This window comes from Periplaneta americana, chromosome 5, assembly GCF_040183065.1.
Source record: "Periplaneta americana isolate PAMFEO1 chromosome 5, P.americana_PAMFEO1_priV1, whole genome shotgun sequence".
Classification (NCBI taxonomy): domain Eukaryota; kingdom Metazoa; phylum Arthropoda; class Insecta; order Blattodea; family Blattidae; genus Periplaneta; species Periplaneta americana.
In genome coordinates, this window is record NC_091121.1 from 168,890,430 (window position 1) to 168,910,029 (window position 19,600).

General features: G+C 34.5%; 1 protein-coding gene across 2 annotated transcripts in view; it reads left to right on the forward strand.

The window, feature by feature from the left end:
* Positions 1–19,222, forward strand: part of LOC138700275 (uncharacterized) — a 585,867-nt gene extending 566,645 nt beyond the window's left edge. For both annotated transcript variants that reach the window (XM_069826779.1, XM_069826780.1), the window contains one exon: positions 989–19,222. In XM_069826779.1, the coding sequence (XP_069682880.1) occupies positions 989–1,180 (192 nt within the window). In that variant the 3' untranslated portion in view covers positions 1,181–19,222. The remainder of the gene's footprint in view (positions 1–988) is intronic.
* Positions 19,223–19,600: the final 378 nt, after the last annotated feature.

A 19,600-nucleotide genomic window follows, 5' to 3' on the forward strand; every position in this document is an offset into this window, starting at 1 on the left:
TCTTGGAATATTGGCAATTTCTTGCGAGATAACATTTTTCAATTGCAGTAAGGTTGTTGGATGTGTCAGGAAAACTCGTTCTTTAATGTAACAACCAAAAGTCGGCCGGATTGAAATCTGAAGATCGGTGAGGCCACATTGTTGGAAAGTGCCTATATATATATGCACTCTCCAACATATATATATATATATATATATATATATATATATATATATATATAGGCCTAGTCATTCTCAATAATGATTCCACTCACAAATATCGTCAATGTTATCCTTACGGGTTCCTTAAGGCATTCAATATCATAATTATAATAAGCTATGAGTTAAAAAAAATATATTTACCTGTCATAACTTAAAATATATCTCCATACCATACAAACGTTATTCACAGCAAGCGGCCATGTTTTTTCAACACACTACCCTCTAAACAGTCCCTATCTGCTTAGGTCTTCGAAACAAATACTATGACGAAGTTACCCCTAATGCCGAACTTGCCCCTATTTCCCCTATGTTAATAAGGTGGTTTTTGTTTTATTTTGTAAATTATCTCGCGATCCACCTCAGCTCTTTACACGACCCCCAGTTTGGGAACCACTGGTTTTAAATATCGCACCACTAAACCATTCTATTATAGAGTGTTAGTTGGGAGACCGGAGGGAAAAAGACCTTTAGGGAGGCCGAGACGTAGATGGGAGGATAATATTAAAATGGATTTGAGGGAGGTGGTGTATGATGATAGAGACTGGATTAATCTTGCACAGGATAGGGACCGCTGGCGGGCTTATGTGAGGGCGGCAATGAACCTTCGGGTTCCTTAAAAGCCATTTGTAAGTAAACCATTCTATTACAGTTGTTTGTGCTTTCTTCACGTGCAATTCACACTGTTTTCCAGAAGCATGTGGCCTATTGAAAACTGCGTGTCTGCAACATTGCTTCATTGTAACGTATTCGTTCTTAATTTTTCTTACTATAGCTTTCTTTGTCGCAGGCTCTGAAGCCAACAAATCATGCAACCATCCAGTCTCTCGTCCACGCCATCGGTCGACAACCAGAAGTTCCTGCGCCATGCTGTGTTCCAGACCATTTGTCCCCGATGACGCTGCTCTACATGGACGACGCTGGCAATGTCGTCCTCAAGAACTATCCGGCGATGAGTGTTGACACTTGTGCCTGTCGGTAGACACTTCTCGAAGTTTATGTAGTGTTGGGACACAGTTAATAAATATGACTGTCAGCAGAAACGTCCAAAGTTTCATATTTACTGCACCGTTCCACGGAGTTACTTCTCAAGTTGAATTTAACTCCATATTAAAAGTATCGTTTTGTTTCGCATTAGGAATGAATAATATTGATTCTTCGGATTGCGATTCTGATATACGAAACGTTGAAAATGGAATAGATTTTAACGTCACTTGAATGAACAGATGTTCATATATGTGCCATTGAGGCACAATGGACTCCGAAGTTTTTTGAACTTCGGCACTAGAAGAAGTTACATGGATAACACCACGCTTTGTCTGTCAAATCCCAGATGGGTTGAGATATTCAAACACAAAGGTCCCCGAAGCTGCTTCAAAGTTATGATGAGTTGAAAAATCTCGCCTTCATCTGGGTTTCAACCGGAGATTTTTCAATCTACTATGCGTCACTCTACTGATAAAGACCTCATCTTCACCTCACAAGAGCACAATATTTTATGTAACTGTTAATATAATGTTGGGGTTAAAATTTATTACTGTATTAATTTTCGAGTTATAGCTTGAAGTTGCAAGACTATTTTTATAGCAAAGGCAAGATAAATCGTTCACTGAATTCAAACCTGACGATGGATTTTTAAGAAATGGTAGAATACTTATATCTTACTTCATTAGGGAAGTAAATCCGAAGATTTCTGTGTCGTAGGTTTCTGTTACATAACGGAAAGCTTTCTTGATTGAGAGAGCTTGAGAAAAGTTCTGTATTTCTCCTCATAACGGTCATTGCTTTGAGAACAGATTTCTCTGCAGATATTGTCCCGATTTAAATTGCAGATTATTCTGCAGGACAAAATGCTATGAAATCGCAGACAGTTCTGACAGATAAAGTATAAAACTATGTAAAATGAGGGCAGTAATATTAAGTCAATGTAGTGGTCTGTCTGATACTGGATAATGGATGATCCTTCGAAATAATAAAGAAGATAAGAAGTGCTGCAATACACAAATGATCAGAACAAATAACGTTCTTTTTGAACACGTTGCAATATGTCAACGAACAGAAACCAGAATTAGGTTAATTTTCTTAAGTTAACCTGTACATCACATATTTCATAGTTATAGGATTTTATATGACTGTGAGTAGTTCATCATTATCGAATGAAGTAGGTTCCTTTCTTATAATGATATTTCATTTTGATTAGTCACATATGCAGTAAATGATGAAACTTAAGCGTCTGCTTCCTATCAACATTTGAAATCAATGTAATGAACTAGATACGATATAATAGAAGGATGGATTTCTATTTAGATAAATTTGGAGCACAAAATCACAGAACTTGTAATTAATTACGCTCCAGTCGAGGACAGTGGCATGTACACCGGCATATGTTAAGTGAACAATACACTAATGAGATAGTGTGTTGGCTATTGCGTCTATTTATCGGAGGTTGATAGTCCAGTCGGGGCTTATCCTAAACCCACTGGGCACAACACACATGGTGGGACTTCCAGAACATATGACTCGTACGACAGTGTGTCGTTGATTATTACATACGTATAATGTTATATCATAATAACTAGCAGTCATATGTAGGCTTATTAAGGAAATAGCCTACACGCTGTTATATGGTAAACATATGGTTCATCATGAGAAGAATGTGAAATAAAACATATCAGTCTATCCACATTCTTTGGTTAGATGAACGTAGTTGGGTAAAATAAATCAATGGACTCCTTAAAATAGTATACATTAAAATTTTCTTCATGCAGAAAAAGAGAATGTGAAAGTAGAAAATATTGTTATAATACTGGGTGTTCAGTTCAAAGTGTGTCATGGCTCGCTGTATGCTGTCATGTGACTAGCCGATGAGCCTAGAGAATTCAATATTCCTACATCTCCGCAAAGGCGTATTACCTATATGCAAGAGAAGTTGCCTACCAAGTACGGCGTTCATTCTGAAGAGTACTTACCGGTACGTACGGTAACTCCTGCAGTGGCAGGAATGTGAACTGTTTGGAAACACGTACTGAGGTGAGTTTTTTTTCTTACTGTCGGGATATGGGGAGAGGGTTAAGACGATTACTTACGTACAGTATTTGTTGACATTAACTTAGACGGTCAACATGGACACGGAGCATTTGATTTGTGTTGTGGAATGTTGCCGTACGCAACCGATGATAACAAATACCCTGGGTACGACTTGCCCGCGCAAAACACAGTTCGAAAGAGGTTATGGTAGCACACAGACCGTACAGACCGCCATCTGTTGCTACGACGTTCAAGTTATACCGTACACGTTCTCAAGTTCAGATTGAACGCCTTGATTAATAGGCAACTTCTCTGACATAAAAGCTGAAACTCGCTTCAAATCGCTGACTCACCAACAGTGACGTTATGACACACTTTGAAATGAACACCCAGTATAATGATGGTACAAAGAGTTGAATGGTTGACAGTTACATCAAGAATTTATTCAAGCATGAACCTATGTGTAAAAGGTAATGATTTCTGTCAAAAACATTACAACAGGGATAAGCAAATTGTGACTTTCAAGCCGTATTGGCTCCAAATAAAAAACTGTAGCCCAAGTAGCTACCAAACCACGAGTACACTCCTCCATGTAAATCTATTTGGTTATAAACTCATTTACACATTTGACCGTAACAGCGTACCGTTGCACTTTATTATGACTAAAGGCCAGCGTTTGGTCACCGAGTGAAGAAAACAGGTTAACTGTGCTACGAGGTATAGATGCCAGCTCACGCACAGGAACGTCAGGTATAGTCAGTGCAGAAGGTAATAGGAAAAGAATACCGATTGTAACATAGATGTCGATTATTAGTCTGACTGAAACTGATTTTTGCGACTTGTATAGGAAACTGAAACATTAAACCTAATCACCCCACCTCATCTAACTCGATTACAATTAGTAAAGGTTTGAATGTTTTAATGGACGAGGGTCATTTTTTGCGAAACTGAAAAAAATTTCCGATATACAAATCCGAAAGGAGAACATTTTTGTTAGACAATTTTAAAATTTAGCCTACATAGTTATTCATTATAGACTAAGGCCCGGTTTCTTCAACCTTTGTCAAATTATAACAGTGTGTTATTCCATTTTAACTGTAAACTTAACAGTTGAAGCATTTCTTCAACTACTGTTAATACTAAGGGGCTGTTAAAAACCTATGTTAATTTAACTGTCCAATTTCATGCAGTTAAATAATTTAATTCTCTGTTATCATAGAAGTATCCAATATGGCTGGTGCGTTAGATGCTGAACTTATATATCTGGATTATTTAGAAAATGATATTCATGAATCCATAAACGTAACGGATGATTTCTGTGATTTGACAGACCAGAAGTTCATACAAAGGTATGGGCTATTTTCTGCCAAGCCTCACTTTTCGCTTTCAACTTAGATCCGTTTCTTCTCATTAATTGGTTTATACTGCGAAATAATTTCCAGCAGAAGGTTTGTTTCTAACGAAGAGAAATTAGTCGCAAGATTTCTTTTTGTTCCAGTGTTTTCCATTTCATAACAGCAATAGCAATACGCCGCTCCACGCTATTGTGATACAGACGAGGAAAGAAGCTGAAATCAAACCTCAGAGAATAGAAAGACTTCTATCCTCTCTGAATCAAACAACGGAAACAAGCGAGAATCGCAATTGTCAGAGTTCGGAAAACAGAAGTGAGCCTATACTTGGTTATAGGTTATGGTTAAACTCTAGAATCTCTGGTCCTAACAGAGAGTTAACGAACAGAATTTTAAAATGTGAAATGTAAAGTTGATGAAACGCAATATTTTTAACAGCAATTCATACTTTTAACTTACAGTTAATTAACGCTATGTTAGATGCATTTTAACAAAGGTTGAAGAAACCGGGTCTTAATGGATTTAAAGAGGACTGCTGAATATCATAGAAATAAAATTTTCTTATCTTAGAACAGAGGTTATAATTTTTTCCATTGTTATGTACTGTAAGTCTTGCATGTTTTGTTTATAACAGTTGTAATTTACTACATATGCCTATTTCTTTTTAAAAATAATGAACAATCATGTACGTTTTTCTTACAGTATAAACAATAATCATTTCCTGAACAGTATTTTGCGGATGAATACATATATTCAGTGCTTTTTTTCTGGAAAAAAGTTTACCGGAACTCTATCACTCGATCACATTATACAACAATAACGTAGGTTTAAAAATATTAGGCCTCCATACCTTATATTGCAATAAGTTCCAAACGGAGCTCATCGATTTTAAGCATAACGGAAATTTTGCGATTTCGAGTTATAGTTTCACGATCAATAACGGAAGATGGCGGCACTAGATTGCATGAGTTACTTTTGCACCAACGATAATAATGAGAAAATGTAAACTCTTGGATTCGGCAGTGGTGGCAATTTTAATTTTTAATTTCGCTTATAAAATATATCTCGAAATTTGTAATGGCAAAAAGTTTACCGGAACGCGTTCCGGCTGAAAAAAGCGCTGCATATCTTATATTTATTTCGCAATCTGAATGTACAAGTTTAAAAATGCTCAGTATCAGTAGTTAGATCTTTCCCGTATCGTTTGTTGCACAAAACAGTGGAGAGCATAGGTATGTGTTCACTTAACTTGCAGTTCAATGTGACCAAACGCTGGGGTCTAATCATGACAGAACCCGTTACTGTACCACTAACAACTGGGAAGATTAAACCTGAGCCAAATATGGGCAGAGGGGAAGGCACTCCTTTCCTTCGGCCGCTACAGAGATGATGTCTTCATGATCTACTGCGCATAACAATATTTGGCTCAGGTCGTATCTTCCTAGCTGTAGGCTGCTACATCAGAAGTTGAATAGGGAGATATACAATTGATATTGCAAAGAAGTAATGAGGTTAAGATTAGAACTAGCGTCATCATGGCGGGTCTACACCTACCATGTATCCAATACACTTAATTTCCTATCCATTTCACACAGTTCTTCCACGAATGATGTAAATATGCCAGATAAAGTGTTCGTAATGTGCAATGCTACATTATTACGGTAAGCAGATATGCAACAAATGTGTAGACACAGTGATACATTTTACGTCGGTGGTCATGGGTTCTCTACCTCAGATTGCTTGTGTAGGACCCTTGTATATTCAGCGAAAATATTGCAGCGTTGTTCACTACTACTTTGCATAAATACTGTTATTCTTGTAGGTTACTAGCTATGAAATTCTGGCTGTGCTTAGTTTTCTGTTACATAAGGAACAAAACAGTTCGGTGTCATAATATTGCCACCTCACTGAAAAGTTTGGCCAACCTTGTATAAAAGTTTTTTTCTATCGAGGCTAACTTCAACAATTTGCATACGTAAGACATTTACTCTGTCATAATATTTCATACATGGTCGTTGAATATTCCTATTCACTGTTTCCCCCCAACGAATTTAGAATGTTATTTTATGGTTACTCTTTCAGCATCCCATTTAAAACTCCTAACTACAACAAAACTGAACTTTCTACTCACTCTTTCCCTAACTTACAATCTTACACAATGTTATTTTTTATGCTAGATGGGTTAATTCCTGTTGGAATTTTATAAGTAAACATAAAACAAAACAGAGAATCTTGGTTTTTTTACCTTTGTTTTTAGTTTGTAAATATAAAAATAATGTTCAGAATCCGCTTAAATAATAATAATAATAATAATAATAATAATAATAATAATAATAATAATAATAATAATAATACTAGCATAATTTCTTAATTAGTAAATATACTACGAGTATTCTCATTAAAGTAGTTTTTTTGCTTTTATTTCCTCGATAACAACGTAGAGAACCTCGTCTTGAAATAGGACGAAACCAACAAATTCTTCACTAACTTATACAATATTTCGAACAAAGAATACTCAAGCGAAAGTAATTGTTTTCCATTTTTCGTCTTGACTATAAATTGATAACAATTTATTTAACAAGGAATTAAATATCAACACGATTTAATGTAGCATATTTACGACAAAACTATCTCATAACAATTTAAAAAAAATTATAAATATAGAATACTGAGAAATTGAAATTATTTTCAGCTGTCAAAATGTTTTCCCACTTTCATTAACCTGTACACTCTACGTTACTGGAACTGTCTTATGGAAATTACCTGTTTAGGCAAACTTAGAAGTTGGCAGGCACAAATACCAAATTTTCACGAGTTGGCAACTATATGCAGTACGCTTCATTATACATCTTTCTTTTAACCATATGAGCTATTCCATCTCAAATCGACCGAAATATAGAGAAAATTGACCTTACAATTTCTAAATACAATAAAACTTTTTTTGTACGTAGAGAACTGTGATACAATGCTTTGTGCAAAGTTTGAGGCATCAGAACTTCATAGTGTTTAAATTAAAAATATTTAAATTTATCGTATTTTCATAAAATTAGCAACTTTAAACTGTTGTAGCTCCGAAACCATTCACCCAATGATCAAAATCATGGTTTATTTTGATAATGAGAAATTAAAGTTTATATTGATATATAAACCGATTTTCTTACTTTTTATGGAAATGGAGAAATTTAGATTTTTCCTCATTAAGACGCCTTTGCCAAGGAAAAAAATATTTTAAAAATATATAGTTAGATTCCGCATTGAAAGTACAAATAAACACATATTTTTACTGATGGCACGTTGTTAAGAAAGTATTGAAAATATCAAATAAAGAAAATAAATAGTACGCGCGTGAACTAACCAGATGACTGTGAGATGGGAGCTAGCCGATGCAAGCAAGGCCAGTAGACATAAACACGTGATGTGTCGTCTAGCAGCGCATGGCTGTGCTAGCTTTATCACAGGTTTTCATAAACACAGGAGTAAAATAACGCCCAACACTCGCATATCTTCAGCTCTCGGCCAGTGCGTGCGGTACTGCGCCGTTCAGGTCTACGCGTGTGAAAATAATTTATTTAATACTCTCGAAACTTATTGCCGTACCACTAAGCAAACAATGCCGAATCCCTCTTAATAATGCAAGGTTTTTTCTCAATATTTTTTTACATTTTTACAAAAGGCCATAAAGCCTAAAAGCAAGTAAAATCAGATTATCTGTCTCTCTGTGTACAATAAAAATAAGGATTACTTCTTAACATAACCTACCAAATGTCAGCTTCAAAATAAGCTCCCGTTCAATGTTCTGCAGTAAATGGTTCCAGAGTTCTGAAAGAGGCTTGTTTTTTTTATAAAATACGCTAAATTTGTCGCTCAATAATACGAAAACCATTTGACTTTCGATAGTATATTTTTGAAAATGCACTCTCCTCAGCACCTTGTATAAATAGGGAAAAAATAGAATATAAAAAATGCGAGGTTTTTTACTGATCGATTTTATATGGAATAGCCCATATGCATTAAATATACTGGCTTATAGTATTGGCAGTGATCTTTTGCCTGTTGGGTTTCTTATCACATGTGGAAATATTGAATAGTACAAAGACCAGTGTCAGGGTTCAACAGAGTTCATCACGTAGCAGATAATATAAATCAATTGAAAATATAATTAGATTAAAGGAAGCCATACGATAAACTTTCACCATCGTGTGTGCGTACAATTTAATTAACTCTAAAAGAAATTAAGTAATGTCTATGCATTTCTGTACATCTACAAATAATTCTTGAATATACCCACAGTCGATATCATTATATTTTATTACTGTCAGATTATACAGGAGTTTCACGCTAAAACGTAAAGAAAATTGGAAGTAAACAACAATGCTAAAGTAAAACTTGTTACTTGGGAAATACTGATAGACATTAATCTATTTTTTTAGTTACTGTACGTAATTACTATTATCAATGTGGTATAGTATTCGCGAGTTTCAAAACTCGTCTCAGGACAATGGATTTCTACAGGCGATATACAATAAAATTGTAGCATGGTTTCCTTTCAAAGGAAAATTAAATTTGAAAGTTCGTTTCGTAGAGTTGCTACTCTTAAAAAAACCGTTAAAAGAACACTACAAACAAAATTCACAGACATCGAAAATCAACTCTGTTAATAAGCTTAAGATGTTGATAAAGCGTCGTAAAAGAACCTACTAAAAAATAAAAAAATCAATAAGCTTAATAATCATATTGTACGCCTAATTAATTCCTCCCAGTTACAAATTAAATTCTTCGTTCTACTGCAATAATTCAAGAAGTAAGTTCTTACTCGAACCCATCTGAAAACGTTAGCAACCAATCAACAAAGAGTTAATTTCATTTCTGAGAATTGGTTTAACAGAGCAAAATTAAGCAATTGTCATTTGTTTCTGACAGATAATTTTATGAAAGTTACAGGTTTCTTCTATTGTCCAACACTTTTTACTCAAAATAACACGAATAAAAATACACACACTAGTTAATTGAATAATTCAAACTCAAGTGCTCTGCCTACTATAGGATACAATAATAATAATAATAATAATAATAATAATAATAATAATAATCTCAAATATTATATTAATTGATTTGTGTATGAGTAAAGTGGTACAGGATACATGTCCTCATTTACTCCGCTGAGTTAACTCTTGTAAAATTTCTACCTCGGGACTAGGAGAGACGGCGGTGCACAACGTCTAATCATTAGATGTGCACCAGTATGCTTGGATTAAATCCCAAATCTCTCTGCAGTGCATATGAAGAGAAGGCATGTCACTGTTGATATTGATTCGTCCGTTCGAACGGGGACGTAAAGCCTGCCGGCCCCCTTGGTGCTATTCGATAGGAGTAGTCTACGTGCCGGCACCGGGTTTCCCCTTCTCCCTTCTTCATCGTCATCATAACGCTACACAGATACACATCAAGCATAGCGTGGCCGCCGAAGCGGTGTGCAACTTGAAAATGGGTCACAGTCCTGCCATCTATCCGCAATATGCGGAACCCGAATCACGCAAGTGAAGTGGATAGATATTAGATACATACATATCCGGATTTTCAGTAATGTTAAAAAAAATATTGTTACATTGGATGTACAGGGTGGAAGGTAAGGTAGTACATTAATTGTAGGATGTGATTCCTTAAAATATAACCAACAAAAATGTATAATATCATTTTTCTCATTTTTGCGATTTTTGAAGAAATAATACTTTTATGCCAACATTTAGATCGCGAATTTTATGAATACTGTTTAAAATACGCTGTACGTCCAACTGCACACTAATGCAATGTAAACATCACAACAGCTGATCAGTTGCGAGTACTACACAAACCGTCTGCCGTCCGGACAGCGATGCCAGATTTTTAGACCTTCTGTACGTGACTCGACAATCAATGTTTCCAATGTTTCTTCAATCGATTAATTCGAAATATGTGAATTTTCTAATTAAAATACTGCTGCAACGTGAACATAACAAACGTTCTCTTCGTTGTTATACTAGAAATAAATCCGTATTTTAAACAGTATTCGTAAAATTCGCTATCGAAATGTCGGCATAAAAGTATTATTTCTTCAAAAACCTTGCAAAAACGAGCAAAATGATATTAGACTTTTTTGTTCGTTATATTTTAAGGAATCACATCCTACAATTAATGTACTACCTTACCTTCCATCCTGTATATTTAATGTAATTAAATGTAAATAAGAAGTTAATCAGATCCAAAGACAAGTCTTCATAAATACTAAACCATTAGGGAAAAACAGTGAATAGCATTTATTCATGATTGTTTGTTTATTGGGTTATTTTACGACGTGTATCAACATCCAGGTTATTTAGCGTCTGAATGAAATGAAAGTGATAATGCCGGTGAAATGAGTCCGGGGTCCAGCACCGAAAGTTATCCAGCATTTGCTCGTATTGGGTTGAGGGAAAACCCCGGAAAAAACCTCAACCAGGTAACTTGCCCCGACCGGGAATCGAACCCGGGCCACCTGGTTTCGCGGCCAGACGCGCTGATCGTTATTCCACAGGTGTGGACTTCATGATAAAATACAGTAATACAAATGACTTTTAATTAGTACTGTAGTTATTTCTAAATATTGGGGTGGGGAGTACATGACTCTTCAAATTTTTCGTTGGTTAGTTTACTATTAATGTTTCAGTTAACGAATTTTTTTTTGTATGTGCTCTTATTGTTCACAGTGAAACACTGACAAACTGAAATAATTTTAACAGAATATTTCTTATTCTACTGTTGTGTTATTTCACTTAGCTTGCATTTTGAAGTCAGTATTTAGTTTTTATTTTTAAAGAAAATGCAGTTACTAATAATCTTAACAAACTCCCAACAGTAGAGATTCACGGTAATGACAAGTAGCAAAATCTTCAATATGATTATTGGATAATGATGCACGAGGACGAATATCAATATTGAAGGCAATGTCGTGTATAGACTGTATTATTGTAAGAAGACTGATGAATTTGAATGTGGAACATTTAAAAACTATTGATAGGTAATGACTATATTTATAGTTTTTATTATTTTATAAACTCTTTTATTTGGTGTTGTGACTGATGTATAGTGCAAGAAGATTGTAGATGTCTTGTGAAAGAAGAAATAGGAGTGTATTCTATAGACAATATGAGGAAGTTAAAAACAGTTAATTTCCTTCCGGGAAGTGTTATAAGTGAAATTGAGTCACGGATGACTTTTCCGATCAGCAGATGTATAAATAGATTATTATTATTATTATTATTATTATTATTATTATTATTATTATTATTATTATTATTATTATTATTAACGGGAATTGGCATGTTAACGAAGCCATGTCTTCTGAGATATTTGAACGTTGCATTTTCCAGGTCAATGTATTTTTGTGAATTGTGAGATGAATTTCTTGAAATTAGGTGCCCCAATTTATATTACGAATTTGGGTTTTCTAATCTTCATAGTACTAGCACTTAAATTTATGTTTCAAGAATCATACTTTTTAATTAATTTGAGAACATTTCTATAAAGCATAACACATAACGGAGACGATGTGTCATTTGTATAATGTAAAGTTATAACATGACACATAGTTTCACTCTAAATTTAGGGTTTCAATTTCCTTATGATATCGTTATATTGGAAAAAGTGATTCATACACCTATTTGTAGAAATTCTTTAAAGTACAATTGATATAAATAAATTATTTTAACCATTGGATTAGAAATAAAATATATTTCAACGTCTTTACAGTTCGTTGAAAATATGGCTATATAACAGTTCCAATTGTTTAATTTTTAACGACTATCATATGCAAGTATGTTAAAATGCATTGTGATTAGCGGTAAAAATCCGATTTTTTATTTTGTATTTAAAAATAACTACCAAACTTTCTCTTTAAAACAATATAGGCCTATATTGTTTTAAAGAGAGGGTGATTCACGAGGAAAGGTAAAAAATTTGGGATACGATATCTTAAGTCATTTTGAGTGAAAAAGTTCATATGAACATACGTCCGGTTTCGAACGATGGCGGAGCTAGATGCATTTTTTGTGTAAAACGTCTCGCCCCAATGTGAATCAGACGTTACCATATGCTGCTGAAGTGAGACAAGGTCACCGATGAATGACGTAACATTGGAATCTCATTGTGAGCGATGTAGACAAGAGAAGAGAAACAAACCGGGTGGTGGGGTATTACAAATGTCACAACAAATACGCTATCACTTAGCAGTTCACAGCAGTTCAGTCAGTTACCTACAGTACAGTAGTTATACAGGTACAGTTATCGGAAGTGTTAAGTTGTGTTTTTCAAGATGCCTTATAAATTTTCGACTGCAGAATACGCCGATATTGTGTATGTTTATGATTTGTGCGATGGAAGTTCCTTGCGTGCCGTCCCTGAATATGAACGACGCTTTCCGAACAGAAGGGTACCATATCGAAGAGTATTTACTGTCTATGGGGTTGGATGAAAGACTTGGTATAGCAAAGGAAGGTGCAAACGAGAGAGGCGCTAATCGACCGTATTTTGGATGCGGCATAAAGACAACCACGTGCAACTCCCCCGAGCTATGAGCGCGATTCACGCCCGAGCGCAACAGTGCATTGAAGCAGAAGGAGGTACCTTTGAAAATGTGCGACAACATCGACCCCGACTTCTAGAATATTAGGTATGTATGCATACGTGAATATGAACTTTAAATTTGTCCGTTATCTGTCTCTAAATGCGAGTTAGTACAATGGAATCTCAGAAGTTTTTGTGAAATCAAAGAACCATATCTCCGTAACCGTTCGAAAACGGACCTATATTCATATGAACTTTTTGACTCAGAATTACTTCAAAATTCACATCACAAATTTTTTACCTTTCCTCGTGAAGTATCTTGTAGATAAGCCTGGCCTCTTAAATTTGGCGGTGTATGTAATTCATACATCCTTTTCTTTTTACTGCAGATTTCCATAAATTGATATTTTTCAAACTTAAGTGAATTTTTCTCTGAAACTAAATGTTTACAGTGGTTTCTGCTGCCTGTTTTCTAAACTTGTATAAAATTGTATAAATTTACTCAATTTTTTTCACTTTACTTTAAAAAATTACGAAAAAAGTACATTCATGGCTACTTACAACAATTAGTGTTTTCTGTACATAATTTACACATCTGTCATGCTCATAAAATCAGTAACTTTCTGTTGTCGTAATGAAGTGAACCTGTTGGTTGTGGTTCTAAAAATAACAACAGGGTAATCCCACCACCCCACACCGTCTCGCAGCGCTCGTGAATAGCATGCATTGCGTTACAGGAAATATTCCGGTTAATCCGAAAATCTTGTAATCCGAATAGGTCTTGATCCCGATTAGTTCAGATTAACGAGACTCTACTGTATTTTTAATATCATATTTTTTTATTTGAAATTTACCACCCAAGTCCAGAAAATAAAATAAAAATTATGAACTTTCTTCTCCTTAGAGTTCAATATTCAGATTATATTGGACATACAAAATAACGTTTTTTATTTATTGTTAGCTCTCTAGCATCTCTGAATGCTTCTTGGTTGAGCTCATAGATGGCGTTACTTGTCAACAATGTGACGTTCGAATGTGTTAACGTTTCTGCCCAGCGAGAGTCCTGATATATTGCATTTTATTTGAAGGTTCACAGTGACAGTCGCATTCATACAAATTTCCAGACACTATAGACACCCTGGGAACTTTTCTTCTTCAAGGAAAATTCCTGCGAGCCGAGCCTGGGAATCGAACCAAAGACCTTCAGATCTGGAAGCCAGCATTCTGACCATCAGATCATGGAGGCTGCCTTACCAGAATTTTATACCTTATTATTTTATTATTACGTACCCTGGATTTATTTTAAAAAATATAATTGAAAATTTATTATAATCTTATAAAGAAATGAATATTTAGTGAGCACCAAATCGTTGTATTTTTTTCCACATAAAAAACCCTATTTTACATGAGTATATTAGGGTTAAAGTTTTCTATTTACTTGAGATAATATAACATGAATACATTTTGAACATTTTTTTTTCTGTCGTTGTTATGAATAAGAGAAATGTAAACTTAATTTTACGACAGTTACAACTATCAACACAAACACATGAGAAGTCTACATCGATCATAAAGAAAGCGCTTAATTATACGAAATAGATTTAAAAAAATAATATCTGTAAATACAAAACATAATTGAATAACAATAATGTAGAATTTAGCATGAAATAATACATATAGCGTCCATAAGTCAACAAATATTAGGACACATACTAGAGCAAAGTGGAATATACAGACATAATCATACAAACAAATATTTGATACACAAGTAAATTTATAATTTACACACACATCCTTTTATAGCATAGGATAGATGGACAATTCATATTATTTAAGGTTAAAATTTTCAAATAATACACACAATACAAGAACAATATTGACACAATTTTCTATTGATGTGGTTAATGAAATTAATGAATATTTTGCGACGACATTTTCTAATGGCTTATTGTAGATCATATTACATTTATTTAGGTGCATTTCAATGCTGTATCGTCTATATCCATAAAGTGGGCAATCAAATAACAAATGTTCTACAGTTTGTTCACTTCCACAAACGCATTCATTTCCGTTCTCTACATCAATATGAAATCTCCTGAAATATGAAAGAAATTTACCATGGCCGGATACAAATTGTGTGAGAATGAAATCAGGTATAAATAATGTGCACTTTAAGCGGCTATGTACATCGGGGAAGAATAGATCTCTTGTGGTTAAGCCATTATTACTATTCTTCTACAGTGAATTCCACATATTTATTAATGTTCGAGAAATTCATCTCATATCTTAAAACATTAAGTTATCCCTTAGTCATCAGTTTAAGACATAGAATGTTTTGTTCGTTTAAAAGAGAAAAGTACTAATAAATGTATATTTATGGCCACGCATATTTTATTAGCCAGTGCCACGCATCACTGAGTGTATATTTTAGAAGTAAATATAGTATAAGCCCTTAATAGTTCAATGTAGGTTAAGATAAGTGTCCGTGTTTAAGTACCGCACACACACATAGTACAGTTGTGCCGACTAAGCTATGTTTAACACTAATTGTGAAACGTGATGACGGGACTAGGATGACATGGGATACCAGACGTACTTCGACGTACTACGTGACTTAATTTATAATGTTGTTTTAGAAATTTTAATGCTGTATTGGATTATGTTACAAGAGAATGTACCTTATATTCATCAGCATAAATGTAGATAACGAATATACTTTAAGATATCTTTCAAATATCGATTAATTAAATTACAAATTTCAGGAAATTGTGAAAACTTTATTTGTTTTTTTTTTTTTAAATTTTGTTTATATATTTTTTAAGACTCACTGGATATCTATCTACACTCCGTTTCAAGAATCTGTAAAATAAGTCGACGCATTTGGGTGGAGTTGATGACAAGGAAATGGGCGGAGTCTATCAGTGCGTGAGTATTTGCGGGCTGCAGCGATTTTCGACCGCTAGGGGGTAAAATTCACATGGAAGAAGGTAGGATGGCATTTTAGACGCTCGTCTTTCAAGCAGAGCGGTCATTGGACTGACCCCCTCCACTCACCACTTGCGCAAAGGACTTATTTCGTCTCCTATAATCTACAGATTCCAGAAACAGAGTATATATTCTGTAGGAATAATCATGTAAATACCCTTAGGAATTATTTGCAATACAAATGGATACTAATCTGCAGGAAGGAGCCAACCAAATCAACACAAAAATGTAGATAATTTGATTTCCAATAAAAATATAGTTGCAGGTTATGTACGAGGAAGGAATATTCTGAAAATTGTCAGCTGATAAGTTTTGTAAAATCGAAAAGAAATGTAAAATGTTAAGAGCGAAGAATTAGGGCAGTCTAAATATAACTTCATTATTTTCGCTACAGTTCCTATACCACATATTTAAATCATTTCTGTATAGACCCTCTTTAAAATTACGTCAATTTTTTTGGTCGTGGATAAGCTGAACCTCTCCACTCGGATTGTGATTTCAACTCCGGCTCAAAGTCTCTAACCCAAGTTTCATTAATAGCGACAATTCGAAGCAAGAATGCTTGACCTTCAAAATAGAATCTTTGATTTCAATAGTAACAGTACCCGAGACACGTGTAGGCTCCATTTCTAGCTCTCATTATTTAAACACAGAGTACACTATGGATGAAACAAAACACATACTTCTTCATCAAGCTTTCAACTGCAACTGAAGTAATTTTCACTGTTATTACGTCACTCAATCTGCAGTACTGCCAACATGTGCATTATTTATGAAATGACCTTTGTATAATGTTATAAAATCCGCGTAAGATATAATTATTCAATTGCTCTATTAAACATTGCTACGGAATGACTTCAGTTCTTAAGAGAATAACAGATTGAGAATAAGAGGAGCATAGTATCAAAGTTAGAAAACTCAATTTTTTGCTATATCGAGATATTGATTGTTTCTCATAGAACTTTGTGTGCTGAATGCGATTCTGGAACTGTTTAGGTTCAAAAACGGACAGAACAGAGCGAAAATAGCACTTAATTGTGCGCTTTAGAATCAAAATGTAGACAACTCCACTGTGGCTTAGTTTCAAATTAGGACAACGAGAAGCACACATTCGTACCTCTTTTCCCATCACGCATCGTGAATCCAACATGGCTGATTGTTTATATAATCGGTTTGTGGATGAATAAGTACTGTTTTACGTAAGTTCGCTTTGAAACCGAGTTAGAAGAGACTTAGATTCAAAAGTAGACAATTTCACTTTAAATATGGCTTCGTTTTGTTTCAAAAAACAGACAACTCCATGACTTAATTTCAGAGATGAACAACTCCACTTTTTAAACGTATATTTCGACCTAAATATTAATTTTAATCACATTTTGAGACTGAAAAAATATTTCTATGATCCATGAGAATGTTTAAAAAAATGCACGTATAATGATGACATTGGTTTCCAAGGATCTATTGATATTGATATTGATATTTATTTGTCATTCAACTTTACAATTCACAGTTATGGTGGACCTTCACATTTCTGTTTTTCGATCCACCATCCCTTTATACATATAACTCTTTTCTATTAAAGTATTCTTTGCCGAGAATTTCTTGATTGCTTTCTAATGCTCTGTTATGACTGAATTGCTATATGTCCTTCCCCTTCTATCCTCTTCTATTCTCTCCCTCCTACCTAGACTGTCGCTCCTAAATTTCCTATTTTATTACCCCTATCCATATATTTATTTCGATAATACTCCTACAGTTATAGTACCCCTGCTACTACTCCCAATCCAAAACATTGAAAAACATCAAATATCTAATTCACTTAAATTACACTTCCAATTTCTCTCTCATTCCACTTCACATTTGTTCAGATATATATACAGTAAAGGTAAAAGGTAAAGGTATCCCCGTAACATGCCATGAAGGCAGTTTCCAAGGCTCTAGTTTTTCCCCTCTCCTGTAAAAAAATCAAAAGTGGAGTTGTCCAGCTTTGATACCAAGCTCCTCATATAGAGTAAATGTGGAGGAACGAAGTTATGTGTTGGAAATCATCGTGATGACCACACATTACCACTGTACTAGTTGAATGATCGTTCACCTCTGCTGAGACATGTTGACGCTAGGCCAACAGTCGGCTGGCCGACATTTGCCCCCCCCCCCATGGGCTGTCACCCCAAGTATTACGTTACAGTGTTATGTGGTTGTGGTTGATTTATGTTTGACTCTGAGGGTTGGTTTCTTCCCACAGAATGTTACGCAAAAATCAAGAATGTAATGACAATTTATGAATTAGATTATTTCCTTTAGTGACTATAAGAACACCAAAAAGCTTGAAGTTACTTATGAAATAGGTTCTAAAAACAAAGTCAATGATGGAATTTTTAGTTTCAAAAATAAAAAAATTATAACCAAGTTAATTCAGCCGTTTATATCTATTATGTTACCAATTACGTAATTATTATTCCTAAATACGGTCTAGTTATTGATACTTGTCAAAGAAGAAATGAGAAGTAACTTAGATGTTGTTTGTTGTGTATAAACTGATAGTATGTACATTTTCCATGAGTGTATATAGGATTTAGTACTATAATGCACAGCTAAATGGACATTATTTGTCCTCATAATATGGACTACTAGTGTAAGGATTTATAAAACTAAGTGATATTGTGAAGAGTTAGTTATTAGAAATATGTAGGACATAAGTTGAAAACAGTATCGTAGCACACGTCAAATGGTAAATGTAAAATTTAGTGTTGTATGTTTGTTAAGTGTTTCTAAATTATGAAGAAATATATGAACGCCATATTTGACGTTTTGTACTACCTTCCGTCTACACTGAATATCAGATTGTAGATGTAATATTGTTTTATGGTATCTTTCACAAAATGTCGAAGAAATAAAATAAATAGAAGAGAAAATCAAAATCTTATGATGTACCTACTATATGTAACTGGGCATATCTATGGGCACGTTGTAGCCGTAGCCTAGAGATTATCTAGTGTTCATGAATGTTTGGAGAGAATCCTATTGTAATACGGCAGTGAAGTAGATATTGAAAACGAAATCGCCAATAAAAAGAACTACAAAATAACATAAAGTTTCTGAAGCATATTGTTTTATACAATATATCCCTAACCAAGTGAACAGATTATGAGTTTACCGTGCTATGCGCGGGGCTGCATGGGCCACGCAGCCTGTATTGACGGCCGTACGGCAACACGAATCCGCGCTGTACCAACTACAACTTCAATACTGGATGCACTGGATGATAATATTACAAAAAAGAATAATTCAAGGAGATGCGCTACTGAAATTTATAAAATCCACCATTTTTTAGCTAAAGGGTTGAAATTTTTACTGAATATGCATATCAGAATCATAATCATTAGGGCTAGTAAGTTTATGCCCTAAAAACCTACTAAATATGCATGCAAATATGTCTTTAAACATCTTAAAATATGCCA